This window comes from Talpa europaea (genome assembly GCF_964194135.1).
Source record: "Talpa europaea genome assembly, chromosome: 14".
Classification (NCBI taxonomy): domain Eukaryota; kingdom Metazoa; phylum Chordata; class Mammalia; order Eulipotyphla; family Talpidae; genus Talpa; species Talpa europaea.
In genome coordinates, this window is record NC_140082.1 from 87745170 (window position 1) to 87767437 (window position 22268).

Below are 22268 nucleotides of genomic sequence, written 5' to 3' on the forward strand. Positions count from 1 at the left end.
TTTCTGCAGACATTTCCCACTCCACTTGCACAGTTGAGTAGCCAGGGGGAAACCCAGGTGGGGCCACGTGGCCGGGGACCGTGCTGACACACTGGCCATAGCACGAGGACACACACGTCATTTAATGTCCTCACCAGGACCAAATCTCCCCGCGCTCAGCTCAAGCTACTCTTGTTTCGGGGCTGTACCCATGAAATCCAGAGGCACATTTTTGAGTTTTGTGATTTTTTTTTTTAAAGATTTATTTATTTATACAAGAACTGGGGTCCATTGGTTAATTTTAACTTTAACTAAAGAGTCTTTTCTTTCATCTGGGAATTACACTAGGAAGGGAGAGAAAACCATGGTAATACTGACATAGTCTCAGCTTGTGTCCCAAAACTACTCTGGCATAACGAGAAGGGAATTAGTAATTAGTAAGTAAAGTTCATCAAAACTACATAGAGCTGGGGCCTCCCTGGTGGCGCAGCGGTTGAGCGCTGGGTTGCGAAGCTGCCCACGGCCTCTGCAGTGCCGGCTCGATCCCCGGCTGCTCCCCGGCCACCAGAGGAGGGTCCCACATGGCGCGCAGACCTCTCCTGCCGCCCGCTGCTCCCCTCAGCAGTGTACTTCGGTCCTTCTGCCTGCTCTGCTCCCCACTCTGGCTCTGGTGAATCCTCTCACCCTCCCGCGCTTCTGACTGTACCCAGTGCTTGTATAATATAAATAAATAATTCTGAAAAAAAAAAAGAAAAAAGACTTTAAAAAAAAAAACCTACATAGAGCTGAACTCGGATGGGCAGCACAGGAGGACAGGCAGAAGCGGGTACATCTATGAAGTATTCTTCCCCCAAAGATATTTTTTTCTTTCTGATAATATGCGCAAATGATCCCAAATCCACTGTTCCTTCATGTCTCTGTGATTTTTTTATATAATTTTTTTTTTATTTTTATATTCCCCATACAATTGCGACCCCCTTATTTTGACCCCAATCTCTCCCCTCCCCACGGCGATTGTAGTAATCCGCACTTAATGAATTTATTAGGCTCACCCTTGGGGCCTTACATTAAATAAAATTAAACAGTGAACTGCTTCCAGGTATGTGGAACAACGATGCATTTGGAGACGGGGATTGTTCTACTCGCTGGTCTCTCACCTCACCCTACTTTTCTCCCACAGGGGTTCACAAGGCGCCGTGGCGCTGACACGTGGGCTTATCTCTCATTATACAGCCATTTTTTTGGGGTTGTACCCGTGAAATGCAGAGGAACACTTTTGAGTTTTGTGATGTTCTTTTTCTTTTTTTTAAGATTTATTTATTTATACAAGAACCGGGGTATAGTCCAGAGGTGCAAGAGGGTGAGAGGATTCACCAGAGACAGAGTGGGGAACAGAACAGGCAGACTGACTGAAATACTGCTGAGGGGAGCAGCGGGCAAGGCAGGAGAGGTCTGTTGCGCCATGTGGGTATCTCCCTGGCCGGCCAGGATCGAACCTGTGTGGCAGAAGCTGCAGACAGCTTCACAGCACTGTGCTCAACCACCTGCGCCACAAGGGAAGCCCTGATTTTTCTTTTTCAGTGACTCGCTCTCCCAAGTTCCTGGTGCCAAGATCTCCCAACACGTCATTCCTGCCAAAGAGATGAATCAGGTCACCCCGACAAAACGGGTTGCCCCAACACCCGCCTCCTCTCATAGCTTCCGGTGCATTTATCACTGGCAAGCGTCAGAGGATTAACGACTTAGGGGTATTGAGAAATACTGTCAAATATCTGGCTGACTGTGAACAAAACATCCAGTCCTGGTAAAATGAGGCTTAAAATAAACAATTACTCACGTCACACTGTTGCTCTGGTCTGCCTTCCCCCATGGTAATGGGGGGTGGCCCTCCCCCATGTTAATGCCTGTTTCAAAGAAGCGTAATCATCCAAGAGGCTTCTATTTTAGAACAGAATGTTAAAGTCAGAGATTCCATACAGGTGTACAAATAAGTAAGTGTCCTGTTCATTTGGGGTAAAAGATTTAACCACAAGCCCAGCTCTGGGCCAACAGTGAAGGCGGCTGCCACAGGGAGGTTGGCCAGAGCTCAGGGCCCCTCTCTGTGGGATTTCCCTTCAGTCTTGGTCTATATGCTCCAGCCTAGATTCTTCTGCTCTACTAGAAATCAGATACCAGGCCTCTCTGGTGGCACAAAGGGTTAAGCGCAGCACTATGAAGCTATCCACAGCCTCTGCAGCATGAGTTCGATCCCCAGCAGGCCAGGGAGCTACCCACATGGCACAGCAGACCTCTCCTGTCTCACCCGCTGCTCCCCTCAGCAGTGTATTTCAGTGGATCCGCCTGTTCTGCTCCCCGCTCTGTCTCTGGTGGATCCTCTCACCCTCCACACTTCTGGCCTGTACCCCAGTTCTTGCATGCATGCATAAATTTTAAATTAAAAAAAAAAGAAAGAAACCAGATGTCCAGACACTGGAGTATGATTGTGTATAAAGCAAAGCAAAGAAAACGATGCCTTTGGAGCAGCTATCAGGGGTCCCCTCACAACGTTCCCATCCCTCCTCTCCCACTGTGTTTCAATTGAGTGACTTGAGTGGGAATGACCCCACCTCTGGAGCCAGGGGTAAGAAAGGAAGTATATGAGGACCTGGCCTCCTCTGGGGTGCAGTGATTGGCTGAGATGGGCATGTGAAAAACAGTGAACTGCTTCCAAGTATGTGGAACAACGATGCATTTGGAGACAGGGATTGTTCTACTCGCTGGCCTCTCACCTCGCCCTACTTTTCTCCCACAGGGGTTCACAAGTCACCGTGGCGCTGACACGTGGGCTTATCTCTCATTATACAGCCATTTTCTTGGGGCTGTACCCATGAAATGCAGAGGAACATTTTTGAGTTAAAATGATCCGATCAGAGCTAAGTCAAGGCTGGTTCATTGGTTGGGTTTGAGAAAGGTCTTTGTGAAGCAAGAGTCTGCAAGGAGGCCTAGGATTGCTAATGCTGGGGGTGTGGCAGGGGGATAGCTAGTCTGAGTAATAGAATCAGCTCAAAATTTTTTTTGACATTCCTCTTTGCATCCCAGGAATTAACGCTAGGGCTGGCCCGGATCTCCACGGTCAACTCTCTTGGCTCCTCCCACCTTCATTTTATAGGGGAGGGACAAGATGGAGTGACTTGTCCCAAATCACACAGTACCACTCTTTTGACTCAACTTTTATTCAGATTTTACTTGTCCTCTCCTGCCCCAAAAGGTTTATCTCACTTAATTTCCACATGGAATTAGTCTCTTGGTGAGAAGAAGGAAAATGATATTTTAGCAGGAATCGTGCAAAAAGAGCAAAGCAATTCCTCAGACTCATAACAAACAGCACAGCACACAGGTGATTAAAGTGCATCCTTGGGTGGAGGGTACAGTGCAGAGACCAGCATTAGGAGTAAGTAACACAATTCATTGTTCATTTGGGGTAAAAAATTTAACCCCAAGCCCAGCTATGGGCCAACATTTTGTGTCCAAATTAGGGACACTTGCCTAGAGTGATAAAATTATGCAGAAAACTCTTCAACCCTTGATTTCATTATTCCCCTTCATATCTCTTCTCTGTTTCTGACACCAAACCCAGTGGGCTCTCAACCGTCAGTTATGGCAAAGACCACCTGATGTTCCCAAACCCACTTCCTCCATTTTCTGGGCACATGGCAAGATTTCCCAGTGTCCTCTGCAATGGGGTGTGGTCACATGGTATAGATTTAGGACCACTGGAATGTGAGCAGGTAGGGTTGTGCTCTGCTTCTTAGCCTGCCCTTCTAAAGCACCCATGTGCTGCTGCCCACAAACCAGGGAGTAAGATGCATGTTGAAGAAGGTGGGGTGACAAGATGGAAGGAATTTGAGACCTGAAATCACTGATGGAGCAGAGTTGGATGTAGATCAGAACACTTTCCAGCCTGCACAGGATGGGGGAGACTTCTACTGTGTTAAGTCACCGAGATTTCAGATCAGATGACCGGAGTGACGTACCTTAAAAGTAGAGTAGGCATTGTCTACACCAATGCTACTTTTAAAAAAAGGCACACAGCATCTCCATTAGTTCAGAATACATGGAAAGCATCAGATTTAAGGCAGTGGGTGGAGGTGAATGGGTAAAGAAGTGATTAACCTCAGAGGCAAGTTTCTATTAGCCCCTCAGTCTGTAGGATTCTCAACGATGGTTTTGAAGAATGCTGACAGCACTGCACAGTCATGATCAAATTCAAAACTGCTGCCTTTTCCCTGCGTTACTGCTAAGAAAACCAACAGTGAAAGTTGATGTTGCCAGGCCCCAGCCTAGAGAATCCAGATTTGCAATTATCCAGCATAATAAAATTGTCCCAGCTGAAACCAAGGCATTATCTGTAAGGGCTACTCCACACCTCAGGGAAACAAGATTGACAGCCGTCCTGAAAATGGCAAGTGTACAAGAGTGCCTCAGGGTGAGGGCAGGTGCATCAAGACTCAGGGTCACACCATGGTGTGACGTTAGCAAAATCACCAATTTCTCTTGGCTTCTGTTATATCATCTATAAAATGGGGTTACCCAAATCTAACTTTTTGGGGGGTTAGAGAGCTAGAGAAGATGAAGGTTGAAATCCCTTCAATCAGAAGGAAGGAAAGAAGAGAGAAAAGCATGGAGGAAGGGAGAGATGGAGAACAGACTATTTGCAGAAAGGCAGGTGAATTGAAATTAGCAGGGTGTCTACAGGACTGCAAGTTCTTTCGAAAGATCGAAGTCAGACACAGGAACTAGGTGAGTGGGAGGAACAAAGCTGAGGACAGGAATGGAGTTGGGATCCACAGAGAGGGGCCCTGGTCTGGGGAAGCCCGCGTGCTCACCGTAGTGTGGAATGATGCTCCAGGCCATGGCAGACGCGTAGAGGCCGCCGGTCATCCAGAAGATGCCCAACCAACTGAGGTGCTCGCCTCGCTTTTCCCGGGACAGGAATTCAGAAAAATAGGCAAAGACAATGGGCAGGGCACCCCCAATACTGCAGAGAGAAAACAACAGAAGGAATGAATCAAACCATAGGCGAAAAATGGTCATAGCCGAAACCAAGTGGTGTGGTACCCCGCCCTTAAGCTCGGTGGTGAAAGAATGCAGTGACGCTAAAAGGCAGCACAGGACCACTTGACCTAACACAGTGGCTGACACCCCCTTCCAAGGCTCAACGTTCACACAGTATCTTGGAAGTCCCAAAACTCAGTCCAGGGTTTTCTGGAGGTGCCACTGAAGCCAGACAGCTGGGAGAGATGCCCCATGGGTCTAGTGTCCAGTGGAAGCCCCCAGATCACATACCCTATGCCTGAGATGAGTCTGCAGAAGAGGAAGGCCCCGTATCCCTGCACGAAGGAGGACAGGGAGGCGAAGGAAGCGTTGATGGCCAGAGATGTGCTGAGGACTCTCTTCCTCCCCAGCTTATCGGCCAGGCCCCCCAGGACGAAGGCCCCCGCCATCATTCCTAGGTACACTATCAGCCCTGTGAGGAGGGGAAAGAGCAGGGAGAGGGTGGAGAGAGAGCAGCATCAGAGACCATGCGATGTTTTAGAAAACCCAATACCCACATTCGTGCATCTAAGAAATTCCAAGTCACAGCCGTAAGAGGTGGACGGGAACAGACGCGAGCGGCCAATCAGAGCGCAGTGCAATGTGACTTCTCAGGAGCGCTTTTCCCAAAAACTTTGCTTCGTCAGGGTTACATATGGACACATCCTAAAAGAGACCAAGCCAAACTGGGGGTGATGAGCATTTCTAAGGGACTCTTGGAGGTGCATCATCCACAGAAGACAGAAACACTGTCATTTTATTTTCAAGCAAAATAAAGGGGTGAAGGTTGTGTTACAAAAGTCCTTACAGGGTTATGTTTAAAGAGAAATCCTGCAGGGTTATGTTTAAAGGGAAAATTTCCAGTGGAAAGCATGGCAAAGTGAGTATGGGGGACTTTGGAAAGAAAGAAAATGGTGCAAATGTGAAACAGCAATTGCCAATAAAGGTCAACCATTTAATTAGATGCCCAAGAAGGACTTTTGCCAAGTTACAGCCAGGGTTCACGTTCCTTCGAGGCGTGCAGGAGGGGTAGCAGTGACCAGTCCCTTCTTCAACACTACCTGTCTTATAAGAAAATTAGTTCATTTAAGATATCACATAAATAGGCGAAATAAGCCAGAAAGAAAAAGAAAAATACCAGATGGTCTCACTCACAGCAGGAATTTAGAAAACCTAAATAAGGGACCAGGTAAAAGACGAATTATAATAAAGTAAAAATCAAAATCAACAAGCAGCTATAAACCAGAGACACACTACAGGGGTAGGGTGGGGAGAGGAAGGATTAGAGTAAAAATAAGGGGGGGTGCAATATTAAGGGGACTATAACCAAAATGAAAATGCATACATTGTGCAAAAATGAAAAATGATGTAAGAATTATATAAAACAAAATATTAAAAAATATATAAAAAAAGATATCACATAAATATATTGTTGCAGACAAAATTATAGTATTTCAGCATCCTAGGTGGCCAATCTTCAGACATACACAGACAATTATTTCCTATTAAATAATGAGTGTTTACTAATTACTGATGACTCTGCCAAGTGCAAATACCAATTACTAAATCTGAGAAGGAAACTTTGCACAGTATCTTGTGTGCAGAGAAAACGCTGAATGCAAACTCATTAGCGAACGACCTACCCCTCTGTCCAGTCTTGACTGTATGCCAAAGGAGGAATACAAACTTTCTTTCACATAAAGGAAGGTTTTCTGGCCTGAGAAGTTGATTTTATGCAGACGTGTGCCCAGAAGGGCCAAATAAAGCAAAGAATTTTAAGCAGCATTAAACGAAGGTGGGTCTCCAAAGGGAAACATGTAGCTATGCTCTGCTCAAATTCCCAATGGAATTTCCTTCTTTTATCATCTTATTCTATGAGATGAAAGCAACTTTGGTGCTGTCAATGATTTTCACTCATTAGGATTTTCTTCACTCACTTGCATTGCGCAAAGTCACAAAACCTTATTTCCTTTTTATTTTCAGTGTATGATGTCACCTCACAAAATATGCCCGATTCTCCCTTTATTTATTAAAAGTCTGTCATTTAAGCACTGTTTTCATTACTGGGGCGACAGGGGAGTATCAACACATGGCAATCCCAGCCTTGATGGTGATTACATTCTAGTCGGGGAAAAGAAATACTAAAGCAATAAGCAAGCAAACTGTATAGTAAGTAGGTTGCTCATAGGGTTATAGAGAAAATTAATGCCCAGGAGTGGGATGAGGAGAGCTAGGGTGGAAGGTGGCAATGGAAATAAGATGGTTCAGGCTGCCTTCACCTAGATGGGGCATTTGAGCAACAACCCAAAAGGAGCCAAACAAGGGCTGTCCAGGGGAGATTGCGTCACCTGAACACCTGGACCTGAGGTTTCTCTGCATAATTGGAAGATGCACAGAGGGGCAAAAGAGGGAGGATTTCTCACCCTTCTGATTTCACCAGTTCCTAGGCCCACAGCTCAAAAAATGGAATGAACAATTTTCCACTATATTAGGTTACTACTGCTTGTGTTTGAGAAAACGAGTCAAGATTTGCAAACCCGCCCATGCATGTGGCTCGTTGTATTATAATCATGTGTGACTCAGTGTCCCTGCTCCACTCTGAGTATATCTGCCTGATCCAGCCTGGAATAGCCAGGGCTTTTCCACATCTGGCTCCTTCCAGACTTAACCTTACCAGTTCTGAGCTGCTGAGTCTTCTGTCTATCATGAATGAGGATCTCTTAAAGCCTCCTTCTGCCACACAACACAGGGGCAGGTACGTGGGTGAGCCTCCAGCTGCAGGCTCCCTAGTACTCCCACCAAGTCTGCAGGACTGGTCCCGAGGTCCTGGTCCCCATGCCAGTTTCCCACCAGCATCTGATCCCCTCAATAGGAAATGTCCCAAATTCTGCCTATGCCCAGGAAAGAATCAGGTTATACTTCCTCTGACTCAGACAAACCACCTAACATGGGGACGTGGCCAGGAGTCCCCTGTATGAAAGGCCCTGCCTTTCCTGCGCACTTCCAGGGAGTCCTCTGGGGCGTCTTCAGCAGCAGAGCTCACACTGGAGTCTTACACAGTCCCTTGTCCTGGGTATTTCTGACCTTAGACCAGAGGAGAGAGGGAACTTTTTGACCAAGTCTGTTCAGCTTCCTACCACTTAATACAATTCCTTGCCAAGAATTTCCAACATCCTGCTCTGCCAACAAATGACTTTTGTTTCTCTTATGTTATCCGATCAATAAACACATGGACTAAAGAAGCAGATGTAGACAAGAAGAGAGGAAGGCCTGCCTTGCGGATCCACGACCAAAGTGGATGCTGTCCACTTTAAGGTCCTGAGTTACACAGCAATAAGCAAGAGCCCAAAGTAGCATCCAATAGCAGTGAAACAGCAACCTCTGCAAGGCCACCTGCAAACACTTCACAGACATTGCCAATCCCACTTAACGCTTCCAATGACCAAGTGGGGTGGCCACCATTTCTGTTCCTATTTGCTCAGGAGAAAACTGATTTGCAGAGAGGTAAAGGTCTTCTAGAGGAAGAAAGAGGTTTTGGGCCAGGAATTCTGACCTCGGAGCCGAGGCTTTATCGACCACACTTTACTGCTCTTCATAGATGAGACCTTTTAACTCCCATTAGTCCATTCTTTGCCCATCCCCAGGGCTGTGCGCTAAGTGGGGCGCGGTTCTGTCCTCTGCAGGTGATAAACAAAATCTATGATTGTCTCCCAGTGAGAAAAGTGCTTCAATAAAGGTATATGTAGGGTAGAGTAAAAATAGAGGAGCGCAGCTTGGATGCTCCAGTGCGATGGCTCCCGGAAGGAAGATGTGGGGCAGCTGCTAATGGAGAGACAGGAGTTGGTCAGCTCCTGTCTCCGCGACGGGACAGCATCACAGGCGCAGGTGTGGGGCAGGGAAGAGAAAGCCTGGCTGTCTGAGCAAATCCTGGCAGGGGTTCAGTGCATGCAGCATCAGGTGGGGGAACATGAGTGGGGCTGTGGGTGGAGGGTTGGACAGAGGCCAGAGGGGGCATGAATGTGCATGCATGAGTGCATGGTACACATATGTGGGTGTTTGCATACATGGGGGGCTATAGTCTGGGAGGAGGGGAATGGGGTTAGAGGCATGGTGAGGAGATTTGTTGGAATCAATCAGCACCACAACCTGGCCCAACCCCAGAGGAAGCTCTGGCATGAGACCCATTTGTTTTCTTTGACTTCACTAAAGCCAGCACGGTCCCCCAGGTGTCCCCTCACACACAAACCACCGCAGGGTCTTGCTAAGTTCAGATCCTGGTCCACAGTCTGGGGAGGCCTGGGGCCCTGTGCTTCGACAATCTCCAAGAGAGGCTGCTGCAGGTGCCCAGACCACACCCCGGGACAGGACCCTGGCCTGGGGACCAGAAGATCCCGATCATGGACATGAGATTTGGGAGAAATTCCTCTGACCCTCTACCCGACTGGTGGCCTGACTGCTGAAGTCTGTATCTCCACACTGCCTTCTTGTCTGTCTTTTAAGTGTCAATCAGGAAAGATAAAGTCATGGGGCTCTCCCAAGAAGATATTTAAATTTAAAAAATGAAAAACAGAACCCAGATAAAATGTTTGATCAGGCCACTGTGACAGCCACATAAGACATGCGGCATGGCCCACATAGCAGGTGACCAAAAGTGACTTCGAGGCCACCAAAATGCAGTCCCAGCAGTGAACAAGGTGCCAGCCAGCACGGAAGCCGCTTTCTGATGGGGCCCCGCTGTGCCTTATCAGCCCTGCCACTAGGAGGCACTAGAGGGAGCGCAGAGGTTGGGGAACCTGCAAGTTTCACCAGGGCAGCAGTAGTGCCGCGAGGGCGCAGCCCAGTCAGTGAGCAGAACCAGCCACGGTGCCTTTCTCCCCCACACACAACAGCTCAGTCACCCCACTCCCCGGAGACCTGAGTGGTAGCCCCAGGGGCTTCCTCTCTAAGCATGCAGATGATAATAATCCAATCTCCTCCGTCCCCCACCCCCATCCCCGGGGTAGTGGCTGCTCCCTGCATTCACCAACTCGATGTACTTTTAAAAACCATTTTGCAAATGAGCAAAACCCTCCTGTCTTTCACTTCCTGACTTACTTCATTTTCTTAGCATCGCCCCCTTAAGATCCATCCACGGGGTCCCCAAAGGAACCACCCCATTGTCTTTAGCAGCTGAGCAGTTTCCACTGGCTTTCAGCTGGCTTTGCCCCGTCGTCTGTCCTCGGGCACCGGGGATGGCTGCTGTGAATGAAGTTGCTGCACTGGGTACAGAGGAACGTGGGGAGCGAGGAGGGGGCGGGAGGTGGGCACCACAGGGGCACCCTTGCAGGTTGGGTGGAGGTGAGTGAAGCGTGTGCACATATGGAGGGGTGAAATGTAGTCCCCAAATCAGAAAGCCATGTGAGCGACTAACAAACCATCAATCAATCAATAAGAGCGTTTCACTACCTAGTTAATTTTTGTTTCCTTGTTTCTTTGCTGGAATAACTGCCATGAGTTCTGTCTCCTGACCCCACCCAGACCCATCATCAAGACACACAGGCAAAAGGAGGGATCGTAGAGGTTAGACACTGCACCCCACCTTTAGCTTTGCTGGAGGAGGGTGAACCCCAGAGAAGCCAGGGCCTCTCCAGCAACCTCACTGCTGCAGGAGCTGCGGCTCTGCATTGCTGCCCTCCTGCTCCAGGCCTAGGGCTTCTGCTGCCAAACCTCACTGTCCGAGTCAGAGGAGAATCTAGAGGAGCGCACCTCAAAATGCTCTTGTTGGGGGTCACAACGTCCACCCCAAGAGGTGCCACTTTGGTACCAGGATTATTTTGAGCCGAAGACAGCTGAGAAACAGCACGTGCTAGGGAATGAAGCTCTTGGCTCTCCCTCCCCAAAGCAGGCTTAGCTCTTACTCACCAGGGACAGAATCAGTGCAGAGATGGCGCCAGCCTCACCTACCCAAGCCCCCCGCCCCTTGACTTACTTCCCACAGCTGGCCTCCCTGGGACCCCAAAGTCCTTTTCCTCTGGCCACTTCTCAACCAAGATTGTCCTTCGTGACCACGCTAAGGTAAATCTAGCCGCCCGTCGGAGTTACTCGTGTGCGCCGCACGTGCTAACAAACCCTCTTTCACTTTCGAGTTTCATTCCCAGACCCCCAGCCACTGAGCTTAAGAGAGTAAGGAGAAAAAGGTTTTCCTACTCTGTGAAAAGGAAGCGTGGGAAAACGAGCCAGCCTGTCCACAGAGAAGAGAAATATGAGAGCAACGAAGCTCCCAGAACAGCTGCGCATTAAACTCATTTAAAATCCGTCGTTAGCAGGAAAAATTAAGACAGTAAATTTGGAAAATGAGAGCGCAATAGAGTTATCAAGAATTACTTCAGCATGAAGCAGATAAGGGGCTGGTTAGGAAGCGAGGACGCCTGCTACCCTGCAATTCCACTCAACAGGCTTGCTGGTCTGCTAGGGGAATGGCGCCTTAACACACTGAGCTTTTCTAAGGGAAATTAAGAACCATGATTGCAATTGGCAGAGTGGGGGCTGGGGTGGGGGTGAGAGGAGGGGCTCTGCTTGGGTGGGAAGGGTTTTTATTTGTTTTTATTTATTTTTAAAGATTTTTTTAATGCATATAAGAACTGGGATACAGGCCAGAGGTGCGGGGGGTGAGAGGATTCACCAGAGACAGAGCGGGGAGCAGAACAGGCAGACTGATGAAATACACTGCTGAGGGGAGCAGCAGGGAGACAGGAGAGGTCTGCTGCACCATGTGGGTTGCTCCCTGGCCGGCCAGGGATCGAACTTGTGCTGCAGAGGCTGTGGATAGTTCACAGTGCTGTGCTTAACCCCTTGTGCCACCAGGGAGGCCCAAGAGAAGGGTTTTTAATCAGTGATGGCACAATGGAGGAAGTGGGCCGCCCCTCCCTGGAAGAAGACAGCGTCTGTGCTGCCTCCTCAGGCCCCCAAGGGTGATCCCAGCTCCAGCATCACCAGCAGCGCCATCGAGGGCAGCAGAGTCAGCCCCTCTGATCTCTGTTCCTTCTTTGTGAAATTCGGATCACAGGGTTCCCCTTGCAGGGTTGTTAGGATTATCCAGGACAGGAGGTTGGGGAGTATCTAGCAGGACGCCTGGCTCAGAAGTCAAGGCACAATGCAAGCTGCTCTGGCTGTTTTGAGCAGCGCCACTAGGACTGGCTCTGACCTGAGAAACCACAGGAATAAAATGGAAATAAGTTGGTGCTATTTTAAAATCAAACCCACCTTCATTGGAGGAAGAGGATAGAGGCTAGGCAAAGAAATTTATTTATAGTAAGGTGCTCTCTGTATCTCCCTCTCTCTTGACATAAAGGAAACAGCCAGATCCAACTAAAACCTTTCCTTTTTGACTAATTTTTTGATAAAATATTTTTCAAATTTATTCTAACAAAACTTGAGGAGGGTCTCCTTTTTTCCCCCCTTAGGTTTTTTTTTTTTTTTAAGATATATTTATTTATTTATACAAGAACCAGGGTACAGGCCAGATGCACGGGAGGGTAAGAGGATTCACCAGAGACAGAGCAGGGAACAGAACAGGCAGACTGATGAAATACACTGCTGAGGGGAGCAGCGGGCGCAACAGGAGAAGTCTGCTGAGCCATGTGGGACCAACACCGGCTGGCTAGGATTAAACCCACACTGCAGAGGCTGTGGACAGCTTCACAGCACGGTGCTCAAGCGCCTGCACCACCAGGGGAGGCCCAAACTCTTAGGTTCTTAAATTCCCAAAGTAAACATCATCTCTTCAGGGAGGTGGCCCTGGTGTTCCAAATTAGGACTCAATAAACCCTTTCTGTCAAGCACCGGAGAATAAGCATTCCACTTGTAAATCATTTCCTATGCAGAGGTGTGATGGTCTCTGTGATGTTCTTTTTTCTTAATTCTTTAAAAACAAAAATGGGTCCTGGCTCTATGGTTTGTTTTTACTGACCCCACAGTTCCTGTTCCAAGTGAAATTCTGTTGTCCCTGCTTGTCCTCCAGCCACACACTGTCCCACCCATCACCTCCCCATCTCGATTTGCTAGTGTATATTTATTTATAGTTTCCTATGTTCAGTTTCCTATTTATAGTTTCATATGCTCAGCATTTGTCAAACTCCTTTGACGATAAACTCCTGGAAGTGACCCTTTAAGTAGTGTCCCCACCATGTCCTGGCACGCGGCTCAGAGCAAGCCCTCCATTCCTATTTAAGAAATAATTCACATTCAGGGTCCCCCTGGTGCGCTAGGGATTAAGTCTCAGCACTATCACTGCCATGGCCTGAGATCAATGCCCAGCCAGGGAGCTACCCACACAGCGCAGCAGACCTCTCCTGTCTCGCCCGCTGCTCCCCTCAGCAGTGTATTTCAGTCAGTCTGCCTGTTCTGCTCTCCACTCTGTCTCTGTGAGTCCTCTCACCACCACCCCCTGCCCCCGTGCCATAGCTCTGGACAACACCAGTGTAGCCAGTTGGTCTACACACACACACACAAAAAAAAAATCATATTCAGAAAAATATGAAAAAACACAAAAACTGTACCCAAAGCAAACTGAAAACCACCCCCAGTCATGGCCCCAGCAGAGGCAGCTCTCGTCAGCATGCCATGCTCTTAGTACCTGTACTTGGGTCTGTGCACATCTAACCGTGCTGGATCTGCATGGCTAAGACCGTGTTGACTTGGAAGCACCACAACCTATTTTTCCACTTGGAAAATAAGTCAGCGAAAGACATTTTTGTGCATGTGTCTTAGCTTGCATTTATGGAGTTTTATTAAGAATTAGCTCTAAGGACTGGACCCCAACGTCATATGGGCCAAACAAGTTTGTGGTTGAGGTGGAGGCCAGGCCTCTCAGGCACACATCACTCCACAGCTCATCACACCATCAGCCATGTCACTGTCTCCAGAAGGCAGCAGATAAATGGATAAACGACTGCAATGGTTTATTCTGTGATGTGAACGAGGCCCCTGTGCATGATCTTTATTTAGCAATTAACCAAGGACAAAGAAGCTTGCATACATACATATTAAATGCATTAATTATCCTGGGAGGATTCTGAGCTCCCTTCCCCTGAAACCACTCAAATATTTATTGCATATAACATTATATGCAAATGTTTTACTGGAATAAAAATCAGTATCTCCTAACTAGATTGTTTCTTTTCTATTTCTCTTACTCAACAAAATAGAGCTTCTTGAAGGATGATATTCTTGGACTAGGGTATGGGATCCTCGGATCCACGAGGTGGTACACGTGATCAATGATGACCTCACACAGCAGTCCCCGGAGACATCTCGCTTTGGTATAAAATCATGAAAGGAGGGCCTCCCTGGTGGCACAGGTGGCTGAGCGCAGCGCTGTGAAGCTGTCCGCAGCCTCTGCAGTGCGGGTTCGAGCCCAGCCGGCGAGTGAGATACCCACATGACATAGCAGACCTCTCCTGTCAAGCCTGCTGCTCCCCTCAGCAGTGTATTTCATCAGTTTGCCTGTTCTGTTCCCTGCTCTGTCTCTGGTGAATCCTCTCACCCTCCCGCACATCTGGACTGTTCCCCAGTTCTTGAATAAATAAATCTTTTTAAAAAAATCATGAAAGGACATCCGGGGTCTGTCTGCCCACCCCTGTGGAATCAGACACACTGAGTAAGTCAGCCAAGTGCTTTGTTTATATGACATCTGGATGTTGGCAACTTCTAAGATAGGCAAATGCTTGCTTTTGGATATAGGTACTTGGCACAGAAAAGGTTTGCCTTTAACGACTTATTTAGTAGAAGCCAATCTGGCAACGACTTGTTGGACTTTCCTAGTACTTGTATGCCCAGTAAACTCAGATGAATGAATCTTTGGAAGTGGGTTAACGCTCCATTCCAGCAAAAGTGGGAACTGTCTCCTAAATGTCAGATATGTGGAAACACACAAATGTGTAGAGGAAGAAAGGACGGGACACTTGGATAGCTGGCTCTGACTCTGGGCCCCATAAAGGCAACGGGATTTGTGCTGGGCTGTCTGAAGTCAGAGACTCCTCGAACAACCTCTAGGGCCAATTTGTCCACTGATGGGCTTCGAAGGCATAACTAGTCACACTGGCTTGATCCCACAACCAGAGGAACATGGAAATCCCCCTGGGAACTCCTGCCTTGAGCCTCCCAAGGTGGACACATCTTATGCCAGTCTTGGTGGTTCCAGAGAAGGGTCCTAGTGAAGTCCTGGGGCGTGGGGAGGGTGGTGCTCAAGTGGACAGACAGGTCCTAGGGAATAGGAGAAAGCACAGTAGCAATCGGGAGGATGGAGCTATGGAGTCCCTTCCTGGTCACCTCCGTTTTCCAGTGAAAGAGGAAGTGAGCTCGTGGTGCGGAGGGTGAAGAGGGGCTGGGGCGCAGAGAACAGCAAGTAAGGCAGGAAACAGTCATCCAGAAGAGGGGAATAGGAATGAAGGATCCCAGCCAGCAGCATGGAGGGCCCTTTGGGGCTCTTGACCATGCAGTTAAGGCGAGGCCAGTGGACAGCGCTGTGTGTGTTACCAGCAATGTTCGCTGTGTGGCACGTGGGCTGGTGGGTGAAGAGTGGGTGTAACAGGAGTTGGGGAGCATAGCACAGTAAGAGAGACACAGAGACTGGGGGTGTGTGCAGCAAGCGGTGATGATGCTGGTCCATGGAGTTTAAAGTCAATGAAGAACATGGTGAGGATAAAAGGACAGACCAAAAGTCTGCAGGTGCCTGTGAGGTTGGAGAACTGTGGCAGCTGAAGTCCAGAAAGAGTGGGCGAGAAAGCAGAAGTGGGGAGCTGGACACGGGTGGGGTGGGGCTGGAGTTACTGGGGAAGTGAAGACCTCAGGTAAGGCCAGGTCAGTGAGCGGGAATCATCAGCATGGTGCCCATCAGAGAGGACTTCAAGGGACTGAGAAGCCAGGACACTGGAACACACTTATTGAAGTCACCCAAGTTTATCACTGGAATCATAACAGACATAGAGCTTGAGAGTGCAGCACACCTGGAACTAACCCCCTGGAGGGGGCCTGAGGTCGGCAGGTTTGGCAGATGACAAGAGGTTCATGACGCTGGGGGAGAAGGGTCTGAAAATGCCAGCAAGGAGCAGGGGAACCAGGATCACAGAGTACAAGAGGGAAAAAAGGCCACCACCTCGGGCTGTGGTAAATGCTGGCCGTAGAGGGTATGGTTTAGTTATAGCAAGAAGGTGCATGACACTGAAGGGAGAGCCTGAGTGGGGTGAAGAGATGCAGGAGGGATGTGACAGGGTCATGTGCGCATGAGGGTCTGGGTGATGAGGGAGGTTTGGGGGGACATTTACTCACAGCGACCAACAAACACAGTGATTAAGGACACAATGAAACTGCTACTGATGGTCTCGGTCAGCAAGGCTGGTCACGTCGGGGTAAATATTTGGGGAGCCTACCAAGAGCATACTGACTCCAGCCAATGGAGGTCGGGGGGGGACCCATCTGCTTCCCCCTAAAATGTCAACTCCATGAAGGAGGGACCTGCACGGCATTTATCAATGAATCAGTCAATAAATACCTGATTCCTTAGGAGTCACTGTATAAAATAAAAAATATACAAAGCCAGCTATTATTTTGGATCCTTTCTGGGCTCAGATTATTAGATCTTCCTGAGACCCGGAATGAACTCCATGGGCACAATCTTATCAACTCCTCACAATGTTCTGGACGGTGAGTACTAATAAAACCTTAATCTGGCAGATCAAAAACCAAGGGGCAAGGAGTGTAGAGGTGGTTAATGGAATAGCAGGAGGTAAAGTCAGAGCTCTGTTTTTTTTTTTGTTTTGTTTTTTGTTTTTTTTTTTAAAAGATAAATCATTTTATTATATTATTTTTTTAATATTTTAAACATTTTTATTTCTTTTTTTTATAAATTTTATTGTTATATTCCCCATACAATTGCAGCCCCCCCATTCTGACCCCAATCCCTCCTCTCCCGCCCCCGCCCCCCAAAAAGTGTCTCTGGTTCACAGTTTTTTGTTGATTTTGATTTTCACTTTCTTATAGTTATTCATTTTCCTGGTCCCTTATTTAAGTTTTCTAGATTCCTCTGTTTTTAAAGCCCTTTTGTATGTGGTAGCATCTGTTAGTCACATTTCCAACAAGCCTTTTCTGTCTCCTTCTTTGTTAAGGAAATCTTGGCTTTTGTTTAGGTATTAAGATGTGCTTAGAGGAAATGTACCGCACTGCGGAGATAATTTATACTTGATTTGCAATGGTCATCTTCACCCAGTTCTTCTTGCCAGTGATTAACTCCGGAAGACATATGGAGATGTTTGTCAGAGGCCCTGAGCAACAGTTTTGGGCTTATGAAGCAAAGGCAGCACCCACCGTGAAAGACATACCTGCCCCCGACTCCCTTATTTCCTGCTTGGAAAGTCATTATGCCCTGTGAGGGCAGTGCCCTGTGACCATGAGAGAAAAGCTGTGGGGTCCCAGAGACCCCAGACTTCATGCCCAGGAAGCAGCAAGGCACTGACTGAGCCTGGCACCACCTACGCTGGGGATTCCTGATAAGTGGACAAGAAACATTTTGAAGATTCAAAGTCACTGTTAGCAGCAGCCAAATACAATTAGGCACATGCTCCCTCCTGAAAAACAAATCAGGCAGATAAAAGATGGTCTAATTGACTTAGGCGGCCATTCCTTAGGAGTAAAAGGCAAGAATATTTGGGGTGGAGGAAGAAGCTCTGTGGCAGCAGTCAGGGGGCCCAGCTCCAGGTGTCAGATCACGTAACCTCTACCCACTCGCTTACCCCTTAAGGCTCAGTTTCCTCAAGTTGGAAAGGATTCTAGACAGTGATACTTAATGACACTATACCTACACTATACCTACAATCTGAGACCAAGAGGCCAAGGGAAGGATGAGACTTCCTTGGATGGTTTCCTGCAAGTTGATGTATGCCCCGAGTCAGCAAAATCTCCAGCAGCGCAATAGAAAACGCTCACCCCGCACAACTGAGCTGCCAGGTCAGCCCCCTTAGAGAGGAGGCTGCCCAAATTCCATCTGTTCAGAGGGCCCCCTGGGGCATGTCAACAGCTATTACATTCCCAGGACCATCTATCTGACGCGCCCCCCCCCCCCCCCCGCCCTTGCCTCCTCCCTGCCCTATTAATTCTGAGACTCCCAAGCTTCCTTCTCTGGAAACTAAATCAATCCTTTGCAAAGTGAAAATCAGCTCTTGGGCGCTTGTGCTGATTTATAAAGAAGGAAGGATTCCATGCCACTAGCCTACACTGGCCATGTCAGCCCTGCAATCGTGGGCTCCACCTGGGCACGTGAGGGCCCACGTGGGTCCTGGTGAGGGCCCTGGGGGTGCGTTCTATGTGCCTCTGGTCTGCATCCTATGATTTCAGGCCTGGATTTAGGGGCCATCAACTAGGAGTCTACAGTCACCACTTAGTTTCTTTTTAAAATAAAGATCAAATCGAGACAATGAGAAGCTAGGGCACAGACCAGGAGGTGACTCTTGCAAAAGACACACCGTTGGATAAAGAACTGTTATCCAAAATATACAAAGAACCCTTAAAACTCAACAACAAGAAAACAAACTAATTTTAAAAAGGGCAAAGGCTTTAACAAGCACCTCGAAGAAGATACACACAGGCAAATAAGCACATGGACAGATGCCCCACATCACATCACCAGGGAGACGCAAGTAGACAAACAACGAGACAGGCCCATGAGTCTATCGGGATGGTCAGATTCTGGAACACGGACAATATCAAGTGCTGGTGAGAATGTGGAGCACAAGGACCTCTCATTCACTGCTGATGAGAATACAGAATGGTACAGCCTCTTGGGTCACAATTTGGTGTTTGCTCATAAAAGGAAACATATGCTTAAATGATCGAGCATCACGTTTCTTGGTATTTACCCAAAAGAGTTGAAACCTTAGGTCCACATAAAAACCTGCACACACATGTTGACAGCAGTCATAACTGCCCCAACTGGGAAACAACCGAGATCCTTCAGTAGATAAATCGGTAAACTGTGACACATTCGGACAATGGAATATTAGTCCTTTAAAAGAAATTATAAAAAGAAATAAGCTATCAGCATGGAAGAAGCCAAAATGCATATTACTTACTCACTGAAAGACGTTTAGTCTGAAGGGCTACATAGTGTATGATTCCACTAGATGACACCCTGGAAAAGGCAACAGTATGGACACCACGCCATCACCACTTGTCCAAAGACACGCAGGACAGACAGGCAATATGCTGTACCAGACTGAGCGCACGCTCTGGGTCAGACACAAGGGTTGAAATCCCAGCACCAGGATTACTAGGTGACCTTAGATACAGCTCCCCAAGCCTGTGTCCTTGTGTGTACAAATGGGACAAACACCCTCCAGCCACTGTGGTGACTATGAAGGTGACACGAGGGGACACCTTGCCTCACCAGACCTTCAACCATCCACCTCCTCTTGTCCACTCAGACACCCTTTCCTTGACCACAGAGGTGACCCTGCAAGTCCATCACTGCTCAGGTGGTCTGTCTGCACCTCCTGGACTGAGTCACAGCATCACTTTGGCAAACACCAAAGGCAAAATTGCACAAACATGGGCTCTCTGGATGAGAAAGTCCCCTTGACTCCCAGTAGTCACCCAGGAAGCCAGCAGGAGCTTCCACCACCATGCTGCAGCCGTGATAATAAGGTTGCTGGACACCAGGGTGGCCAAGAGACAAAAGGACATGTAATCATCACTGACATTGCCAGTTTGAATTAACAGGGATTGGGGGTTTCTGCTGAAAATACAGCAAAAGTCAGTGTCTTAAAGTATTTCATACAACTGTAGATGGTTAAGCTTGGTTTGGGGTTTACGGTTTTTGGGGTTTTTTTGGTTGGTTGGTTTTTTGCCCTTATAAAATCTATTTAACCTTAAAGGCTGCTAGTAGATTATTTTTTTTAATAATTAAAAAAAAGTACTAAAATTCTATCTGTGTTTTAAAACTCTGGGTGGTGATCTTGCTTCTCAAGTCCTTTCTTTTCTTTGGATATGCTTGATTTCTTCTGGTTCCTGGATGGTCTTATATGACACAGCTATCTCATTTTAAATGACCTTTTCATTAAGCAGGAATGGACAGAGGCCCATGGGGACAATTCTTTCTGCAGAAGTTTTCTTTGTTTTATATACTATTTCAATCAAGGGTCAGCAAACGATTACCTAGAAGTTAAATCCAGACCTCTGCCTCTTTTGTAAATAAAGTTTTAGTAGAACACAGTCATGCCTGTTTGTTTATACATTGTGGCCGCTTTTGTGCTGGAGGTAGAGTTGAATAGTAATGACAGGTCATCTGAGTCTGGGCAATGTTTGCCACCCCCTGCTTGACAGCAAGTATTAGGACGCATAATTGTACAAGGTTTTCGTAGCACTTAATCTCTATAGTAGTGAAATAATTCTGTTTGTTCTAGCCTGCTTGTCCAGCTGTCTGTAAGTTCTTTGAGAGGTAAAGACTGGTCTTCCTGGATCAATATTTTTTCCTAGGGTGGAGCACAGAGACTGGAACACAATGTACAAATCATAGATATTTGTTGAATGAATAAATAAACCAAGCAGCTGGATAGATGCTGGGTTACTGAGGGCCATTAATATGTCTTAATCTTGAGTAAGAACCTGACTCATAATAACTTCTCAATAAATGTACTTACATTTATCAATCAATTCACTAACTATAAATTTAGTGACTGGATATGTTTTGCAGGACATTTAGTGGCCAAGACAAACCTTTGTCTATATTATGATGACTCTCTTCTACAGTACACCTTTCATACCTATTCTTTCCGGCTTCTCTGCACAAGGCAGAGAAGATTCTGGTTTTGATGCTTGGCTCTGATGGTGCTGTTCTATCAGTGACTCACAAAGCTGGTAGTCTACGCTGAAGAATCCATCTGTATGCTCATAAGTTGTCCCCAAATCTGAGGGTGTGCTCAACCCAGCATTCATCACTAAGGCAGATAGCCATTCAGCCCATTAACACTTGGATACAAGGAAAACCAGGATCAGATAACCAGAGGATTCTGGAAGGACTGAGTGGTAGACACCTCTGACCTGCTGCCTAAAGAACATATTTGTCCTTGAATACGGACGCTGGCTGAATATAAGAGGAGAGAAATCAAACTTCCAAGAAGGCAAAAAGATTTGGGAAAAGAAACAAGAACTTGAGAGGCAGATCTGAGTAAGATTCAACCTCCAAAACTTACTAGTTGGATAAACTTAAGCCAATTAATTAAGCCCTCCGAGATATAAAAAAAAATTTTTTTGACAGCAAAATGGGTGTAAAATGACAACTTTGCAAGGACATTTGCTAGATTTAAGGTACCCAACAGGGACGGGTGCTATGCAAATTTCTCTACTCACTCCCCTTCATCTGTTAACACCAAGATCTTTGGAAACTTCTACTTACCGAGCATTCCTTTCTTGGCACTGGACAGACACATGTCTTTCTCTGCACTGGGCAAGGCAAAACTCACTACGAACACCTCCACCCCATCAGCCATCAGTGCCAAACCCAAGACAAAAAAGAGGATCCACTGGAAGCGCCCATGACCACACTCCTCAATGATGGTCTCATACTGGTGGGCCAGCTGCTCCTCATCTTCCATCCTCTCAGCCATCATATCTGCCCGGCCCCGAAAGCCATCAGCCCTGGAGGCCGCCATCTTGGTCTGTTTAACTCTGATGTCATCTGGGTGAGGGATGCCCTGGTACTCGCCCTCGTAGATCTCATCCTCCTCATCATGACCTTCTGTGACATCACTCTGTGCATCCTCTTCTGGGTTGGACTCACCGCCACGGTAATAGCCATCACTGGGGTTATAGCCCCCATAGTGGCCCTGGTAGTTGTAGTCATCCATCCCTTGGTTGTGGGATTGCCTGGCTGCCTCTTGGGCTATATCTTTTGTTCTGTGGTAGAGGTTTGGGCTGTTTCAATGACCATCACTCATCCATACGTGCAAAGACTTAGATTTAGAAGGTGTTCATGGGACTTCCTGGGTAAAGGTGACACCTGTATTCCCCCCTCTGGTCTCTCAAATAGTGCAAATTTGTACAAAGGTGACCTAAGAATCCTTTTCAATTCAATGACTATTGGAAATTTTTGGAAAGTTTCAAACTCTGGTCTGGTTTTCTTCAGTGACCCTGAGATGTTGTGTTGGGAGAGGTTGACGAGAAATAGGTTCAGCTGTCTTCCTTGACAA

General features: G+C 47.4%; 1 protein-coding gene across 3 annotated transcripts in view; it reads right to left on the bottom strand.

Annotated features, from left to right (window-relative positions):
• The window catches only part of SV2B (synaptic vesicle glycoprotein 2B), a gene marked incomplete at both ends in the record, with an annotated part of 45172 nt that extends 23156 nt beyond the window's left edge, over positions 1-22016 (bottom strand). Inside the window, 3 exons of one of the 3 annotated variants that reach the window (XM_084254484.1) lie at positions 4845-4996; positions 5305-5485; positions 21476-22016. In XM_084254484.1, coding sequence (XP_084110610.1) covers positions 4845-4996; positions 5305-5485; positions 21476-21926 — 784 coding nt within the window. The remainder of the gene's footprint in view (positions 1-4844; positions 4997-5304; positions 5486-21475) is intronic. The other 2 variants (XM_084254485.1, XM_084254486.1) reach the window with 2 other exon arrangements.
• Positions 22017-22268: the final 252 nt, after the last annotated feature.